The sequence below is a fragment of the Salvia splendens genome, chromosome 11 (assembly GCF_004379255.2).
Source record: "Salvia splendens isolate huo1 chromosome 11, SspV2, whole genome shotgun sequence".
Lineage (NCBI taxonomy): Eukaryota > Viridiplantae > Streptophyta > Magnoliopsida > Lamiales > Lamiaceae > Salvia > Salvia splendens.
In genome coordinates this window covers 30,203,712-30,221,752 of record NC_056042.1, presented here as the reverse complement: position 1 = coordinate 30,221,752, position 18,041 = coordinate 30,203,712, and the positions used below count along the sequence as shown (strand labels likewise).

Here is an 18,041-nt window from a genome sequence, read left to right as displayed (position 1 = left end):
TGTTTAGGTGATGGCGTTTAAATGCGTTTAGCTTGTGTTAATTCGAGATTTCCACACATATAAACACGAATTTAATAAGTAATCAAATAAAATTTTAAAATCAAACTTAGTAGTAACAAACTAACAACAAACACGTCAAGGCCACATGAAAATGTATGGGGATTAACGAGAGAAATTATTAAATTAATTTTCAAATAAGAATTCGAACTTGTTTTTGTGTGAGAAAAACTAAAAAAAATGCTGCCTACATTCTTACATTATTTTCTAGTAGAAGTGAGTTGTTTATGGGTGCAAGCAAATATTGTCTGATTTTCTCTGCAAATTTCTGTTTCTGATTTCTTCAGCTCATAAAACAGAACCAACTATTTTCAGCAAGTTTATCGGCAGCTTAAGAGTAATCACACTCTTTGCCAGTTTTCAGGCAATCCCTTCAAACAGCATGTATCGAGAAACTCGAGAACCGTGAAATAAATCGAATAATGTTACTGTTAAAGAAAGAGAGTAAAAAGATTCAAGAATTTTGGTGTTTTGTTGATTGAGAAAGAGAAAGGTGAAGCCTTTATTTTTTTTACTTCAATTTGTCATCTCTAAACGCCATTTTTTCTATTGAAAGGTCAATTTCTTTATGAGAGGAATATGATTCAAGAGCGGAAAAAGGGAAGAGAAACAGTTGATAGTCCAAGCACTCATGCTTTGATCCGCGTGCTTTGATGGGCAAAGAAAAATGACCCCTCTAAATCATAGTCTGTGTGTTTATTTTTGTTACTTTTGTTGTAAAAAAGAAAATTCCCTTTTTGCTGTGGATGGGTTGTTGGTGGTAGGGCGAGGAAGCCCCACTTAGATTTTTCAGTATTACTACTCCTTTTGCAGGGTGTGTTTTGTTCCTTGGTTTTGGATTTTTTAGAGCATGCCTTCTTTGATTGGTTCCTCTCATACCTCTAGATTCCCTGAATATTTGTCTTGGCCTTATTCCTCTCTTCCCTTCCACAAAATTCACTCATCAATTCCAATTCTTTTTAATGTACATGCATTTTCTTGAACTAGTTTTTGTTACTTATCTTGCAACTTTTGGTTGATTGGTGGTTTTTACTCTGTGAAGCTTGATTCTTGTCTTCATTGCTTGATGCAAGAGATGGAGCCTGTTTGAGAGAGTGTGTGTTTTTGTTTTGAGATAGGGAGAAGATGGCTTCTGTTGAAGAAAAGCAGAAGCCAGGGGGTTTGGTGAATGGGGGGAGCAATGTAATTGATAGCATGAAATTGTTGAAAGAAATGCAAGACACTGGTTAGTTCTGCCTTACCTTCTCTATTACTATGTTGTTTTGGTGAAAGCTCGATGCGAAATTCAATGGCGTTACACAAAGAGCATGTAATTTATGAATGATTCTTGATGTTTTTAGGAGTAAAGAAACCTATAAACTCAGAGCTGTGGCATGCCTGTGCTGGTCCACTGGTCACCTTGCCTCAGGTGGGGAACCTTGTGTACTATTTCCCACAAGGCCATAGCGAGCAGGTTTGTCTCTTCGTCTTCAAAGCTGCTGCATACATGCATTTTACACCAACTGGAAAATCAGCCATATTTGGAAGGAATGCACTAGTGGGGATTGATTTGTTTGAAGTATAACCTTGTTAGCTAATTGTGTAGTTGATGCAATCATCATACTAGCTCGAACTTGTCTTTCTCGTTTCGTTTTTTTTAACTTAACTGGTTGAGTTCTTTTGTTGAAGCTGGTTTTAGTGAGACTTTTGGCCCTAATCACTTGACATTTGTGTGTAGAATAGTGTAATCTGTTATTTGTGTGCTTATTTAGGGCTCTTTTCCTGTCTATGCTTTGAGTGGAAAGAGTAATTCCTACTAAAATCGATAAGAGTGGACGAGTTAGATAGCTTTTTATCAACTACATTCTGTCCATTCGAAATGTTCCGAGCTCGAACAGATTTTAAAGAATTTGGCCTATGGAATATTGTCATCCGATGATGAAACCAAGCATGAAAGCTATTTCGGTTTGAGAAAGTAGAATACCGTGCTCTCTTTAGATAGTTTTCCATTTCGGAGATTTGTTAATAAGGTAGGAATTGATAGGAAACGGATCAATGACATTATATAGAATGCTATTCACTTTGTCATGTTGCTCAATTTGGATTCTGATTAAGCTAGTATATCTCCATTTCTCTGCCTCAGGTTGCCGTTTCCACGAATAGGTCACCAACGACACAAATACCCAACTATCCGAATCTCCCTACACAGTTGTTGTGCCAAGTTCACAATGTTACACTGCATGTAAGTATCTCTAAAGAGAAACTATTTAACTGACTTTGGTCAACCAGAATTTACAACTATGTAATTCATTACATCATTTTAATCGTGTCAACAGGCGGACAAAGAAACCGATGAGATCTACGCCCAGATGAGCCTGCAATGCGTAAATTCTGTAAGTCTGGCAACTTACAGAATCTGTCGTTGGCTTCTATTACCATTCAATAAAATCTGAAAATAGTATGGTGTTGGACTAGAATTTCCATATGGTGCGCTTTTCGTCACTGTGATGATGCATGTTTTCTTCTGGCAGGAAAAGGATGTTATCCCTATACCCGATTTTGGACTAAAACCTAGTAAACACCCAACCGAGTTCTTCTGCAAAACATTGACGGCCAGCGATACAAGCACACATGGCGGCTTTTCAGTTCCTCGGAGGGCTGCTGAAAAGCTCTTTCCACAATTAGTATGGTTTTGGTCTAATTGGTTTTCTACTTGACTCTCTATACCTCAAAATGATGTTTAAAATTTATTCTCTGCTTACCGATTCCAGGATTACTCGATGCAACCTCCAACTCAAGAACTAGTAGTCCGGGATTTGCATGATAACACGTGGACTTTTCGTCACATATACCGGGGTAAGAACGCTGTGGTGTATACTTTTGAACACTCCATCAAAATTACTAACCTTGTTCGTTGTTCTTATATAGGGCAGCCTAAACGGCACCTTCTAACAACTGGCTGGAGTATGTTTGTTGGAGCAAAGAGGCTTCGAGCAGGTGATGCGGTTCTGTTTATCAGGTACGAAAAAACCGATTCAAATTTATTTTTCTTTCATCGTAGAAAGGGAGAATTTTAAATGTTTTTCCTGCAATACTTCTATTGTAGAGATGAGAAATCACAGCTGTTGCTGGGAGTGAGGCGTGCCAACCGTCAGCAAACAACTCTGCCATCTTCCGTTCTGTCTGCTGACAGCATGCATATAGGAATCCTTGCTGCTGCTGCTCACGCTGCTGCTAATAGAAGCCCGTTTACAATCTTCTATAATCCGAGGTATCTGAAGTAATAAGTCCTTTTAACAAGTGATATGCTATGTTTTTTCTGAGATCGAAGATGGAAAAATGAATGTAAAACTCACTTGCCTGTTACTTCAACTCATTTTGTAGGGCGTGCCCCTCAGAGTTTGTCATTCCGATGCCTAAATATCGAAAAGCAGTTTATGGTACGCAGCTCACTATTGGTATGCGATTCGGCATTATGTTTGAAACCGAAGAATCCACTAAACGGAGGTAAACAGGCGCCTCAGATCTGCTTTGTATTAACATCACCTCAGTCTTTGCTTCATGTTGTTTGGCTTCTCTCTCTTTGTACAGATACATGGGCACAATTATAGGAATAAGTGACATAGATCCGTTAAGATGGCCCAACTCGAAGTGGCGTAGTCTTCAGGTAGTTAAACTGATCAGAGACTTGAAATCTTGCTTTAAAGTGAAATCATTTGTACATTATGATTGAATGTGATGCTCATTTCGAACGACAGGTAGAGTGGGACGAGCCTGGATGCGGTGATAAGCAGAATCGAGTTAGCCCTTGGGAAATCGAGACTCCTGAAAGCCTCTTCATATTTCCATCTCTAACTGCTAACCTCAAACGCCCTTTCCACTCGGCCTTCATAGGTCGTTTGCTTTATTAACATCAACTTGTTTTGGTAATCTTTTCGCATTTGCTGATTCGTCGTTTTCCATGTATCAGGAGCACCGCCTGAGTGGGATTCTTTGATGAATCAGCCTTTCCTCAGGGTTCCCGGAAATCCACATGGCGAGTTTCAGTGCCCCTCGATACCAAGCATGTGGTCAGAGCAGTTACTGAAGATGCTAGCAAAGCCTCATGGTATGATGACACCTAATTCTATGCAAGAGATGAAAGATGTTTCATTCCAAGAACCCAAGTCCCTAATGCAACCGGCCATCAATCAGAAACCCGAGATGATGGGGGCGCAGGACGTTTGTCTGCAAGGCAACACTCATTCTCAGAGCTTCACCAGCCAGCCATATATAACTAACCAGAGTAACTCACTACCAGGAAAACCTAACATATCCGGGAACCTAACATCTCCGGGAGCTGGTCATGAAATGTCGAAGTTAGACTCTGTTCCCGCTGCTAATAAATCAGGTCAGTGTCGGTTGGAGGGGCAGCTCATTGAAGAAAAATTGTCGGGTAAGCCGGCGAATACACAAAGCGTCAACAATGATTTCATGGTCACAAGCCAGATTGGTGGCTCGGTGCCTCTCCAAATGAGCCCGTGTGGAACACAATCGCGCCTGGAGACGCATGGTCTTCAAAATCAACTGGTCGATGCATCCCAAATAGAATCTACCAATGCCAATGCCTTTGCCTTGCTTCAATATACCAACCAGGTCGATTTTAGCCCGTATCCTATGATGTGCCCGTCTCCTACTGGATCATTTAGAAACACAGGATCTTTGTCCATGTTCAAAAAACCCGATCAGTCTCCCATGTCTGAAGTTGGTTACCCGATGCTGCCTTCAGTCGGGCAAGAGTTATGGGACGGTCAGTTCAGCAACCCTAAGTGCGCCGTCTCTGGAGCCAATCTTCCGGTCATGCTGCCTCATCAAGACATGTCAAACCTCCAGTATAGTTCGAATGCTTTGAAAGACTTGTCAGATGATAACCACAACCAGAGTGACGTATACAGTTGCCTCAATCTTGATGGAAGTAACAGCGGGAGCACAGTGATCGACCCTTCTGTTTCGAGTACCATCTTGGACGATTTCTCCGCCCTGAAGAACATGGATTTTCCGAACCCCTCAGATTACATCGTCGGGGGCTTCTGCTCGACCCAAGACGTCCAGTCCCAGATCACGTCGGCCAGCTTAGCTGAGTCCCAGAATTTCTCCATACAGGAGTATGCTGACAACTCGGGTGGGGCGTCTTCGAGCAACTTGGACTTTGATGACAACAATCTCCTGCAGCAGAACTCCTTCCAGCAAGTTACTCCAAGATTTCGAACGTACACAAAGGTGATGATCCCGATCCAGCCATTTCATTGATTCGTCTAGTCGTTTCGTTTAACATTCATGTTGATAATGATGAGCTTGCATGACGACAGATTCAAAAAGCGGGATCTGTGGGGAGGTCGATTGATGTGTCGAGCTTCAAAGCCTACAACCAACTGCGGTCGGAGATTGAACGCATGTTTGGGCTGGAGGGGCTGCTGAACGACCCCGGCTCCGGATGGAAGCTCGTGTACGTGGACTTTGAAAGCGACGTCCTACTTGTCGGGGATGATCCGTGGGAGTAAGTACACTTTTATCTTTACTTAATGAAATGAGACATATATGTTGTGATTGGATTGCTAGTAGTAATATGAGGTGGTGTCTGTGTGGTGATGCAGGGAATTTGTAGGGTGTGTGCGATGCATAAGGATTCTATCGCCGTTGGAGGTGAAGCAGATGGGAGAGGAGGGAATGCAGCTGCTCAACTCTGCGGCATTAGAAGTGAGTTGCGGTAAGGAATGAAGAAACCATTTGTATTGAGAGGAGAGAGGATGATGAACTCAAGTTACTATGTTGTAGGATTATCATATAATATGCAGAGGAATTCTCTAAAGTTGTCTGATATCAACAGAAAAGTTCCCTATTTTGTTCTAAAAATTTACTTTCAATGTCGATGCCCATCAATGACGGATTTAGGTGGAGTTGGATGGGCCAGATAATTCCATTGTCAACGAAAACTCCATTAAATTTGATTTTTGGAAATATTGCCGACACTACATTGGTTGGGTTCACTTCCATTATTCGTCCAATCAACGATCTTATTCAGCGTCGAATCCCATGAATTCTGTGGATCTGCAATTTATAAACGTGCATCCACGTTTGAAGAATTTACAGCATAATGCTGAGATTTTCAACTTATTGACAGATTTAATAAATATTATTATGATATAAATATAATTTCTTTTGTATTTAAAAGACATCATTACGGTTTCGGTTAAGGCGGTTAAACTTAAATTTCACAATTCCAGAAGAAATAAACTAAAAATCGTTTAGCAATCAAGAAAAATGGGGCAACATCATCGACGGAGCAGGGAGCATCACCGGAGCTAAGCCAATTACAATCACGAGCTGCAACAACTGGAGCCCTTCCTTCTCTCCAGAACTCATTTCCTCTTCTCTCTAATCCCCAATCAATTCCTCTCGCTTCTCTTCAGGTAATTCAACAACACATTAACCTCAAATTATAATCATCACGTGGTTTCTACAATTAGGTTGCCACTTACCAGATCAATTTTTTTATTTAATCACGCTCTAAATTGCGATTCGTTTTCCCAAATTCGTTACTTGATTGTCTTAAGCTTGATCTTTTTATCAGGGTACCTTATTTACACCGTGTTCGCTTTTTCGTCTCAGAAATGTTTCGATTTGACTTGTGCGAATGTGGAATCTGATAAAGATGTGGTGCTTAAGAAATTGCCCCTGTTGTTTACTCATCTAGGGTTCTGCAATAGTTGAATTGTTTTTTGTGGCTGATAAAAATGAGAAATTTCGGGGTTTAAATTCGCTGACCTTTCGAGATAAGAGATTCAATTTGCTTACCTTTCGAAATATGGGTCCGAGACATGCGAATTTTTCGGAATAAGGGTTTTACACATTTTTATATTTATTCTCTTCATTTTTCTTATTATTTCCCTTCCAATAATTATAGATTTACTAAACTATCATTGACCCATCTCTCAAAAATTTCATTTTACCTCCCTCCAAACGATTTGCGCACGCCGCCTCCACCCTCCACTTCGCCGCCGCCTCTTCACCGTCTCTGCCTCCACCCTTCGCCACCTTTGCTTCCTTCCACTCTTCGCCGCTCTTCATCATTTATGTGTGGAAGTGGAAGCGGAGGTGGAGAATCACCAGCCGGAGAGGCCTCCGAAGACCGAATTCGAGAGCATCTCGCATCCAGCTCCTCATCCGCCGCGATCGCCGCCCTCGACGCAGGACTCTACTCCGAAGCCGTTAGACACTTCACGAAAATCCTTGACGGGCGCCGGGGCGCGCCGTAGGGGTTTCTGTCAGAGTGCTACGTCCACCGCGCCTCGGCCTTCTGATCGGTTGGATGAATCGCAGAGGCCATCGCCGTTGCAACAGAGCCCTAGCGCTGGACACGTCTTGCATCGAAGCGCTGGCCATTAGAGCAGCATTGCCGAATCGATAAGGTGCTTGCCGGATAGCCTCCACGATCTGGAGCATTTGAAATTATTGTACAATTCGATTTTGCGTGACTGGAAATTGCTAGGGCCTGTTTGGAAGCGGCAGAAGGTTCAATACAGAGAAATTCCGGGGAAATTGTGCTCGTTGGCGGCTAAATCCAGCAGCTGAAGCAGAGGCTAACCGGAGGAGAGAGCAGAAACGTGGATTATTACGCGTTGATGGGATTGAGGAGAGGTTGCTCGAGATCGGAATTGGAAAGAGCGGCGAAGAGTGGAAGCGGAGGTGGTGAAGGGTGGAGGCAGAGACGGTGAAGAGGCGCCAGGAAGAGGTGGCGGCGAAGTGGAGGGTGGAGGTGGAGGCGGAGCCGGAGGCGGCGTGAACGTGAGAATTTGAGAGAGAAGATTGACTTTTAAGAGTGTAGTGCAAATCGTTTGGAGGGAGGTAAAATGAAATTTTTGAGAGATGTGTTAAAGGATAGTTTAGTAAATCTATAATTATTGGAAGAGAAATAATAAGAAAAATGAAGAGAATAAATATAAAATGGTGTAAAACCCTTATTCCGAAAAATTCGCATGTCTCAGACTCAATTCGTTTATCTTTCGAAATATGAGTCCGAGACATGCGAATTTTTCGAAAGATAAGCGAATTGAGTCTCTTATCTCGAAAGGTCAGCGAATTTAAACCCATATTCCGAAATTTCTTGATAAAAATGGAGTGAATGAGGTGGAGTTCTTGAAAGGTTACACCAATATCTGCAGAAGGGCGGTTGCTTCCACATTGTTAAATAATTTGTTCCGGGTATTTTCCGTGGCATGTTCGAAGGCCGGGCTCCAAGTTGATCTGCAGTTTGAGCTATTTGATGATAATTGCAAAGTTAGTGGGGCGTTGTCGCCCCATGATGTTCGTATGCTTCTGTGCATCTGTTGGATTTTCTCCTGTGATTCTAGGATGAGGGAATGCAGGGCAGAGTGAAGGGAAATTTAGTACTATTCCCAGATATCTCTCATTTGGTATCCTCAGCTATTGAGGCGTGACGTGGAGGAGATGCGGTTAGGATTTTTGGGACTCCAGTGTGTCGGAGATAGATATTCAACTTCCTGCCGCAAAAATTCATCTTTGGGCATTGAAGAATGTACCACACCTCGCAGATTGCTTCAACAATTCGTTCATGCTAGACTCTGTTACCTCACGGCCCCGGAGGTGGTACACTTTGTTCCATTCTTCATATTGTTTTGTGTGATCTTACACAATTTCAGTTACTCGAGTCTTGAGTATTTCAAATAAGTTTTAAAATGGATTAACTACTTTGAAGTTTGGGTGCAGTAGTTTTTGTAGACCTCCGATTCCTATAATAATGGAACTTCAGGGGACGATGATCCGCTTCTACATATCAAAATTGACAATATCTATTTAAACCTAAGAGATGTGAAACACGGTACTACATTTTAAGCTTGATAAACATGCATGAATAACAGGGTTCTTTGCGAGTCTCGGGTTTTTATTGATTTGTGGTAGATGCTATTTACCCCAGAACAATAGGTGTTAATAGTTCCTTTTCAATTGTCAATATGAAGATGAGTCTCTTGTAAAACTGATTTTTGCGAAGATGGTGATATCAATGGAGCTTAACAAGCATCTTGTATTATGGTTATGTCACTAATCTTAAAACTGACCAATTGCAGGAGAAATCAGAGCCATCATGCTCTTCTTCTGCTCATGAGAGCTCCTCTTTGGAAATTTCTAAAATTCGGCTTTTGATTCCTGGAAGGGCCTGGGCCATCTCACTCACCTTGAGAGGTGCTATATATGAAGTGATGTCAAAAGCTTGCTTTCCCAGTGATGATTATCAAACGAACGAAAACCTACTTTACCAGTTTGTCCACTCTCTTATAGACTTGGCTGCATTTATGTTATTAACATGTTTACTACCCATTTGTTCTGCTCTACTAAATTTCTGAACTATTTCGGTTTATATTTTGTATGAATTTTACCTGTTTCTCGTAGGGCATACTATAGCCTGTCTTGTATGTTTCAAAACTTAAACCCTATGCGACAAACTCACAGTAACTGTTATTCTCATCTGAATTTACATCGCCACTGCATTATCTGATTTTAGATGTAGCTTAGTAATGCGCAATTGCAAAACTACATGCAGATCTTCTGTTGATGGTAAAGGTCTTTTGGTCAAGGGTCGGGGGCTACAATGGTCCAACGCTAATGCTTATTTCTGCACGTGAGCAAAACAGCAACGCAAGGCCATGGATTCTTTCATGCGTTCTTATCCTCAGGTCAGTCCAAGTAACTTGGGGTATAATTGATGATAGTTTGGCATTCTCTGCTATATACATATTTTTTGCTTAGACGATTAAAACTAACAGGAAATATACTGAATCGGCAGGAAGGGAGAAAAATATATGGTACCTAAATCTGATGCAGTGACTAATGATCAGAGTTTGTGTGTGCACATTGATAGGGATTCCTCCCAACTGAAGCCTCGGTTTTCCAAGTAGAGGTATGGGGATTAGGCGGGAGATCTGCTCGACAGGTTCAAGCAACTCATCAGAAAAGAGAAGAAATTTTTACAGATCAACGACGCAAGGTAACCAATCTTTCATTCTATTTGATTGAGCAGTCAGTCGAGCTTCCATGGCGCAATCTAATGCAGTAATGCTATTCTCTCTTGCAGATCGACTTAAAGACATTCTCCAACTGGGAAGATTCACCCGAGAAGAAGATGATGATGATGGATATGATGTCCAATCCGAATGCAGTTAGACGTGAAGAACGATTATCACAAGACAAATCTTATCAACACACATTGTAAATATCACTGTACATTATAGCGCTGTGTGTTGGGAATAAATTAAATTGCTTCATTGTCATATTATTGAACCCAATGAGCTTTTTATTCACACAATAAATTGCAATTTTGAGTGTGACTTGGAGTTTTGAGAGTCTCTTTCATTGCTAACTTTTAAAATCGTAACAAATCCAACCTTAATCTATATGTCAATCAAGAATTTTACTCTAACTAGAAATATGATGTCAACATACAATTGCAGCTCAAAAAATTCCAAGTGGTTGATCCAATAAGTGAAGCAGCCTTAAACATTCACTGCTGCGGCTTGTCTTCTGCTTTCTTTGGCTGCACAAGTTCATAATAATTATTTAAACCCCAAAGAATACAAAACCATAACAAATCAAGCAAAACATATACTCTGACCAACGATTTTCTCAAATACTCCTACTTATTAGATTTGCATCCATTAGATTGACGAGATGACAACCAAGTTTTATGACCACGAGACCCTAATATATTACTAGAGTAGTGATCTAGGGAAACCACTACTTAAATGCATAACTAGAGAACACGAATTTAGTTCACTATAAGAGCGATTTAGTTCACTCCTTCCTGTAGTGAACTAAATCACTCTTATAGTGAACTAAATCATTCACGAAGTAAATACTTCACTATGATTGTGTTTTGGTTCACTCCTTCCTGTAGTGAACTAAATCGCCCATATAGTGAACTAGATCATTTTGATCTAATGGCTGAGATTTGTTCTCTAGTTATACACTTAATATTAGTTATACTTTGATCATCTCCCTGTATTACTAATATCCTATCTACAGATAGAAGTTAATAGGTCCAGTCATGTTCTAGTTATATGAACGAATGGGGCGTTGGTGAAAGGAAAACGCATGCCAACGCACAAGAAAGATACATAGTAGAAATCATCTAGGAATATAGTCTGCATGAAACGTGCTTGGACATGCCAATCAGAGTAAAGATCTAAACTGGTAAAGCGAGCTATATTTTTTGTTCGAATTTTATTCTGCAGGAACAAATGCATTTGAAAATGTAATGTATATCAGGTGCTATTATGTGAAATTGAATTGACAAAGGATGTGGAAATATGATATTAAGCAAGCCAAACTTCTTTTATTGCATTCCACTAATTGTTTGAGCATCAAATCTTTCAAAAATAAGGTCATGCAATGAAACAAAACATTTGAACAGCAAGATGTTGCATTCCAAATTACTTACACTGGCTGCTCTAAGTGGTAATCTATTTCAGATGATACAAGTAGTTCATGTTAAAAAGAAACCGCAAAAATAGATCCAATTGGTCAAAGATCAAAGTCATTTAAAACAGTTTTTCAACTACAAATGCTCAACACTTATTCCACCTATCGTACGAATTACACATTCACAGTTTCAAATATCACTTTGAAGTTTGAACACCCTACAGGATAACCGACTTCAGGATGATTGATTAAAAGATTCTGATATTCATTTAGTTACTTAAGACCAAACCAATGTTAATGTTGGCACACAAGAATGACAGAATAAAGAACGTCACAGAGCTGCAATAGTCCTCAAGTAAACACACTATGTTTCAGTTAGCTATAGTCATATATTGCTCAAGCATTGAGTTATTAGACAAGGTTTTCACGCTCCAACAGGGAATCAAGAATCCATAACAATCTGAAATCAGTATTGAGCATTTCACAATTTACCCTTTCAACTTAGTTAAGCAAAAATACATCTCAAAAAGAATCTAGTCACTGAGATCTAGTGATGGAACCAAGATAACTCAAGAATTTAGTACTTGACAAACATTAACATCTTAATTACAAGTAATACTACTATATTTACAAATTAAACAAATTTGAATTCTCAAATATTAAGCCTGAAATCATTTTTTTCTGTATACTAGGAGTATCATTTTCCCACTAATTCTAACTCAGTAGAATGAACACATCCTCAATAAACTCCGCAGCATATAAAACGAGACAAAACAAAACCAACTGATTAAAAAAAATTAAAAGACTATTTCAACCATTACTGCCCAGAACATGTTCGACGAATTGCCTGAAGGAATTTAGTCATTCAACTAATAGTATTATTAGATGATAGCAACATAAATAGGAACGAAAATACCTTAATTCCTGTAAATGGTTGCTGAAGCTCGTGATCGGGAATAACAACGGGCCACTTCTCGCCGGCCTCGCGGAACATCTGCTCCGTCTCAAGGACGCGGCCCTTGTCGAGGATGAGGGTGCGGATGTGCTGCGCTGGGGTGGAGGTGGCGTCGAAGGTCTCCTCGATGCCGTTGGCGAAGGTAACGGTGATCTGGGGAGGGAAATCGTCGGTGCGGCGCTTGACCTGGATCTGGCAGCTGGGGTTGGACTCCTTGGCCTTGCGTGCGTTGCACTGAGCAAGGAACTCCATGCAGGACGCCAATCGAGGGTCTAGCGCATTGAATTCGATCTTCACCTTCGACAAGAATTTCAACATTTTGTCCCTCCTTCCTTCCTTCCTTCGTTCCTTCCTTTCCTTCGCTCAGTGTTTCTGTCTTTCAGGTGTGTGAGGGTTTAAGTTCAGTTCCTTCCTTCCTTCCTTTCCTTCGCTCAGTGTTTCTGTCTTTCAGGTGTGTGAGAGTTTAAGTTCAGGCACAAGACTCTGGTTTTTATTATTATTATTATTATTATTATTATTATTATTATTATTATTATTATTATTATTATTATTATTATTATTATTATTATTATTATTATTATTATTATTATTATTATTATTTGCTCCGCATTCTTCAATTCTTAGAGCATCCGCAATGGGGCGGACGATAGGCTGCCCGATGCCTCGGGCGAGCCATCGTCCGCCACTGTGGGTGCGTGGACGATTCCCGATGCATCGTCTGCGCCCTATAGATCGTCCGCGGACGATACGTGGACGATAGGGCATCGTCTGCGCCCTATAGATCGTCCGCCCACTGTGGGCGACGCGGATGATGCAACGCATTTTTTTTCGAAAAATTTATTTATATAAATATCCCCTACCCCACCTTCATTTGTAACCTTTCCATTCACTTTTCCACACTCAAATTACACTATAAAATGGATTCCGGTGAATACTCAAGTCCGAATAGTCCGATGTTTGGGGGTGGTGCACGTTGGCTGGGTACAGACCCTGACGAATATCGGTCGTTCGACTCCAACACGCAGTACGATCCCTAGACATCACCAAACCGAACCGGCCCGGCTGAACCGGCCCGGAACCGTCACCGGCGGTTCCGAACCGGAACCGGAACCGTCGGCGGCGGTTCCGAACCGTGACCGGAACCGGCGGTTCCGACGGGCCGGTTCAGGTTCATGAAATTTGCGAACCGTAACCGGCGGTTCCGAACCGCCGGTTTTCACCGGAACCGGCGGTTCCGAACCGGCGGTTCACCGGTTCCGACACCTTTTCAGGCTACCACCGGCCTAGACGTAGCCTTTTCAGAAACCGGGTCAGAAACCGCCGGTTTTTGTCAGAAAACCGTTGACGAAACCGGCGGTTTCTGACCAAAAACCGGCGGTTCAACGAGTAAACCGGCGGTTCCGGCGGTAAACCGGCGGTTCCGCCGGATTTCAAAAATTTGAAATTTTTTCTTTTTTTTTTCTTTTTTTAATCACATTTTTCCCCTATAAATAACCCCCTCATCTTCATTTTCTACTTACCCCATTCTTGTGTTGATAAGAATTTCTCTCTCAATCTCAATTTCTCTATTCTCCATCCTCTTTCTCTCAAGTTGTTTACGTTATTTGCGCTCATAATTTACTCACGTTGTTCTTGTTTACGTTAATATCACATAAACACTACTCTCTATTCTCTACTTCCAATTTCCATAATATCATGTCTTCATCTCGTCGTGGTGGTGATCGGGGCAAGGGAATTGCCCAAGATCAAAGTGACTCTCGTCGTCGTCGTGCCCCTTCTAGAGCACAAGTTGCGGAGGAGGTGGGAAGGCGAGCCGCTCTTCGATTACAAGTAAGTTCTAAACTTCTAAATTAAATGTTTTACTATGTTAATATGTTATAATAAGTTTTAATATGTTAGTAGTTTTTTAATATGTTTTATTATGTTATATGATATAAGTTTTAATATGTTAGTAAGTTTTAATATGTTTTAATATGTTATATGATAAGTCTTTAATTTGAGAGCACCATTTGGTATACTTGCTCGGAAAAAGATTATGTGCGGACTACCGCCTTTTCTTATATCCTTGTGCAAGATGGCCTATTGTGGAATGCCTCAGCGTCGTCCTTCCTTTGATTTATATGTTATAAGTTTTAATATGTTTTAGTAAGTTTTAATATGTTAATATGTTTTAATATGTTTTAATATGTTTTAGTAAGTTTTATATGTTTTAATATGTTTTAGTAAGTTTTAATATGTTTTAATATGTTATATGATAAGTCTTTAATTTGAGAGCACCATTTGGTATACTTGCTCGGAAAAAGATTATGTGCGGACTACCGCCTTTTCTTATATCCTTGTGCAAGATGGCCTATTGTGGAATGCCTCAGCGTGGTCCTTCCTTTGATTTATATGTTATAAGTTTTAATATGTTTTAGTAAGTTTTAATATGTTAATATGTTTTAATATGTTTTAATATGTTTTAGTAAGTTTTAATATGTTTTAGTAAGTTTTATATGTTTTAATATGTTTTAGTAAGTTTTAATATGTTTTAATATGTTATATGATATGTTTTAATGTGTATAATTCTCGTAGGAGGAAGAAGATCGAAATGCGGCCTTGTTACTTGCCACCCTCGGCGACGAAGAGCCACATTCGGATTCGCGTTTCGAATACGATGTGAATCTATCATCGGACGAAGGCGACGATGGATCGCATCAATTCCCACCTTCTAGCGCCGGCCAAGTTGGCGAAAATGACGAGGAGGCCGAAGCTCCTCCTCCTTCCGGGAGACAAAAGAAGAAGATGCCTCCAAAGTTGAAATCCGACATCTTCACCAAACATTACAAGAAGGTCCCGGTGGTAATTTCTAATCCTGATGATTCGACCACTACCGTGGAGACAGGCGAGTTCAAAGCTTATTGCAACTATTGCGATAAAGTCTATCCATTTGTAATCGGTGGGGGATATGGTACTCTCACACGCCATTTGAAGGCAAAACACCCCGTGGAATTTGGGCATTCTAGATCCCAAACCCAAATCAACTTCCCCGCCGGCTCATCCGTTCGTGTTTTAGAACATTGCATGATCATATCACTTGGTTTTAAAACTGCAATGAAAAATTCCGCAAACAATCTTGAGCTTATGTGTGTTTTATATTACATGGTTGAAAAATGGCTCAAGTATTTCAATGAGATCCCAACAGTTTTTTTGCTTGCCAAAGTTTTGGATCCAAAGTGGAAACTAGTTGGTACTTTCAAAATTTTAGAATTTTATTACAACAGTTTAGCTTCTATTGATCTTGAACCACTCCGAGCTTTGCAAACTGACGACGACGACAACTACATAAACCTTGCCCAAACATTCCAAATAAACCTCCCCCACCTCCCAAGCCTCCAAAGAAATTTTGAGTTCGACTTGCGGTCTCTCTTTCACGATTACGAAGTCAAGTACAACACTACCCACCAAGTTCGACCTAGACCCCCCCGTCAAACACAGAACTTTGGCTTCTTCCAAGTTGATGACCCCGACACCCAATCCCAATTGGCGGACCTATACGCCTTCAGCAGCGGAGGAAGGACGGCACATTCGGTAAGTGAGTTAGATTTATATTTAGACTCACACTTTTCATTCAATGAGGAAGAAGGAGGTCCCGTTCCCCAACAAATCGACGTCCTAGATTGGTGGTCTTCACACGAGAAAGATTTTCCCATCCTTGCATCAATGGCCAGAGAGATCTTTTCGGTTCCGGCTTCCACTGTCGCCGTCGAGTCCGCCTTTAGTGTTGGAGGCAACGTCTTGGACGACCGAAGAAGTAGGCTCACCGGACAAAACATGGAAGCCACCATGTTACTTGATGATTGGTGCTCCGCCGAAATTAGAGACCAAGAACCGGATTGGGACAAACTAGTAGTACAACCCGACCAAGACTACTTCCCCGACGAAGAAGAGTAGGCGCCAATACTTCCGATCAAGCCAAATAGGTAAGCAAGGTAAGAGAACTACGTGGACTTTGATTCCAAAATGCAATTGAGCATTGAGGATACGTAGGCATCTCAACTTATATTTCAACTTAAATTTTAAATTTAAGTTTAAATTTAAGTTGAGCTCAAGTCCTTTTCCTTTATTTCTTTTTTCTCCCCTTTATTTCGAATATGTAATTTTGTAAATTGTAATGAAGACTTTAAGTCTTTTGTAATTTATAATTTTGAAGTTGTAATTTCTAATTTTTATGTTGTAATTTGTAAATTTTAACTTGTAATTTGTAATTTTAAAGTTGTAATTTGTAATTTTGAAGTTGTAATTTGTATCAATAAAATTACATTTGTACATCGCTTCATTCTAATGTTATTTACGCAAGTTTTTTTACATTTTAAACTTGAATTACAATTTACAAAATGCAAAAAAAAAAAAAAAAAAAAATCAAAACGAACCGCCGAACCGGCCCGGAACCGGCCCGGAACCGGCCAATCACCGGCGGTTCCACGGTTCACTTGAACCGGCGGTTCCACGGTTCACGAACCGGAACCGCCACACCTTGGCCGGGCCGGTTCAGGTTCATCAATTTATTGAACCGGAACCGGCGGTTCCGAACCGTGAACCGCCGGTTCCGGAACCGTGGTGACGTCTAACGATCCCAAATTCAGTACGGATTCGTACAGTCTGTCTGACATGGAGCTGTCTCCAACTCGCCCCGCCGTCCCTTCCCGCCGCGCCCTCCGCCAGAAAGAATCGGAACCGGCACCGGGCGTACAAGGTGCCACCTCCGGAAACGAATGAAGAGTACGCCCTCGGGAGGACGAACTACCAACCGGATGAAACCCTCGTCTTGGCGAGGTGTTGGGTGGATATTTCGGAGGACCCGATATTCGCGAACAACCAAAAGCAGGTTGCGTACTGGGAGCGCATCGTCGAGCGCTACAATGAGGCGAAGCCGCCGAGCGCGTACAAGCGCCATAGGGAGGAGCTCCGCAAGCACTGGGATTAGGTGAAGAAGCAAGTCAACCTGTTCTCGGCGGAGTATGAGAAGTGCTCGAGGGAGCAGGGAAGCGGCGAGAGCTTGAGCGATGTGCGCAATAGAGCGGTGTTGTCGTACCAGTCAATGTACGGCGACTTCAAGCATTTCAACATCTGGGCGCTCTTGAAGGACAAGCAGAAGTTCCAGGGCGGGATTCTGCCATCGGCTGCGCAAAGAGGACGAGGACCACCGAAGCCGGTGCTTACACAAGCAGCGAAAGCGACGCATATCCGGTGGACCTCAACCGGACGATGTACGAGGAGGAGGAGAGTTCCGGCACTCCAGTGTCTTCCCAACGTCCCATTGGCATCAAGGCTGCGAAGAACAAGGGGAAGGCGAAGGCGACATCCTCCTCGCAAGCCGCGGCCGCCCCCCATCGCCGATCCCGACCCCGACCCCGACCCCGACGGCACTTGCCTACGCGAAGTTAGCAGCGGCCGCCAACCGCAGGACGTTGTTGGACACGCACAACGACTTCATGCAATGGCAGGACCCGGCCAAAGCCGAATACCTCCAGGGGATGATCGATGAGCTGTGCCGCAAGTTGAGACTTTTGTAGAGTAGTCAACTTTTTTTTCATTT

At 41.7% G+C, this 18,041-nt stretch overlaps 2 protein-coding genes and 2 pseudogenes across 4 annotated transcripts; 3 read left to right on the top strand and 1 right to left on the bottom strand.

The window, feature by feature from the left end:
- The first annotated feature begins 269 nt into the window (after positions 1 to 269).
- On the top strand, positions 270 to 6,044 carry LOC121753553 (auxin response factor 5-like). 3 transcript variants are annotated; one of them, XM_042148761.1, is made up of 15 exons: positions 270 to 550; positions 1,176 to 1,282; positions 1,398 to 1,510; positions 2,180 to 2,278; positions 2,373 to 2,429; positions 2,568 to 2,720; positions 2,808 to 2,892; positions 2,965 to 3,055; positions 3,143 to 3,307; positions 3,421 to 3,543; positions 3,628 to 3,703; positions 3,795 to 3,930; positions 4,007 to 5,295; positions 5,385 to 5,572; positions 5,670 to 6,044. In XM_042148761.1, exons 2-15 carry the CDS (start codon positions 1,183 to 1,185, stop codon positions 5,791 to 5,793), a joined length of 2,799 nt encoding a protein of 932 aa, XP_042004695.1. In that variant the 5' UTR covers positions 270 to 550; positions 1,176 to 1,182; the 3' UTR covers positions 5,794 to 6,044. The 3 variants fall into 3 exon arrangements, with proteins under 3 accessions (XP_042004695.1, XP_042004693.1, XP_042004694.1); XM_042148759.1 differs by having other exon boundaries at positions 1,100 to 1,282; XM_042148760.1 differs by lacking the exon at positions 270 to 550 and adding an exon at positions 892 to 1,021 and having other exon boundaries at positions 1,100 to 1,282.
- Positions 6,045 to 6,314: 270 nt separating this feature from the next.
- LOC121754758 lies at positions 6,315 to 10,361 on the top strand (annotated as a pseudogene).
- Positions 6,346 to 7,815, top strand: LOC121755867 (annotated as a pseudogene).
- A 64-nt stretch (positions 10,362 to 10,425) lies between the features above and the next one.
- Positions 10,426 to 12,919, bottom strand: LOC121755868. Its single transcript, XM_042151286.1, has 2 exons — positions 12,425 to 12,919; positions 10,426 to 10,624 (listed from the first exon to the last, which is right to left on the bottom strand). The coding sequence occupies exons 1-2, from the start codon at positions 12,779 to 12,781 to the stop codon at positions 10,592 to 10,594; spliced, it is 390 nt and encodes a 129-aa protein (XP_042007220.1). The 5' UTR covers positions 12,782 to 12,919; the 3' UTR covers positions 10,426 to 10,591.
- Between the last annotated feature and the right edge of the window lie 5,122 nt (positions 12,920 to 18,041).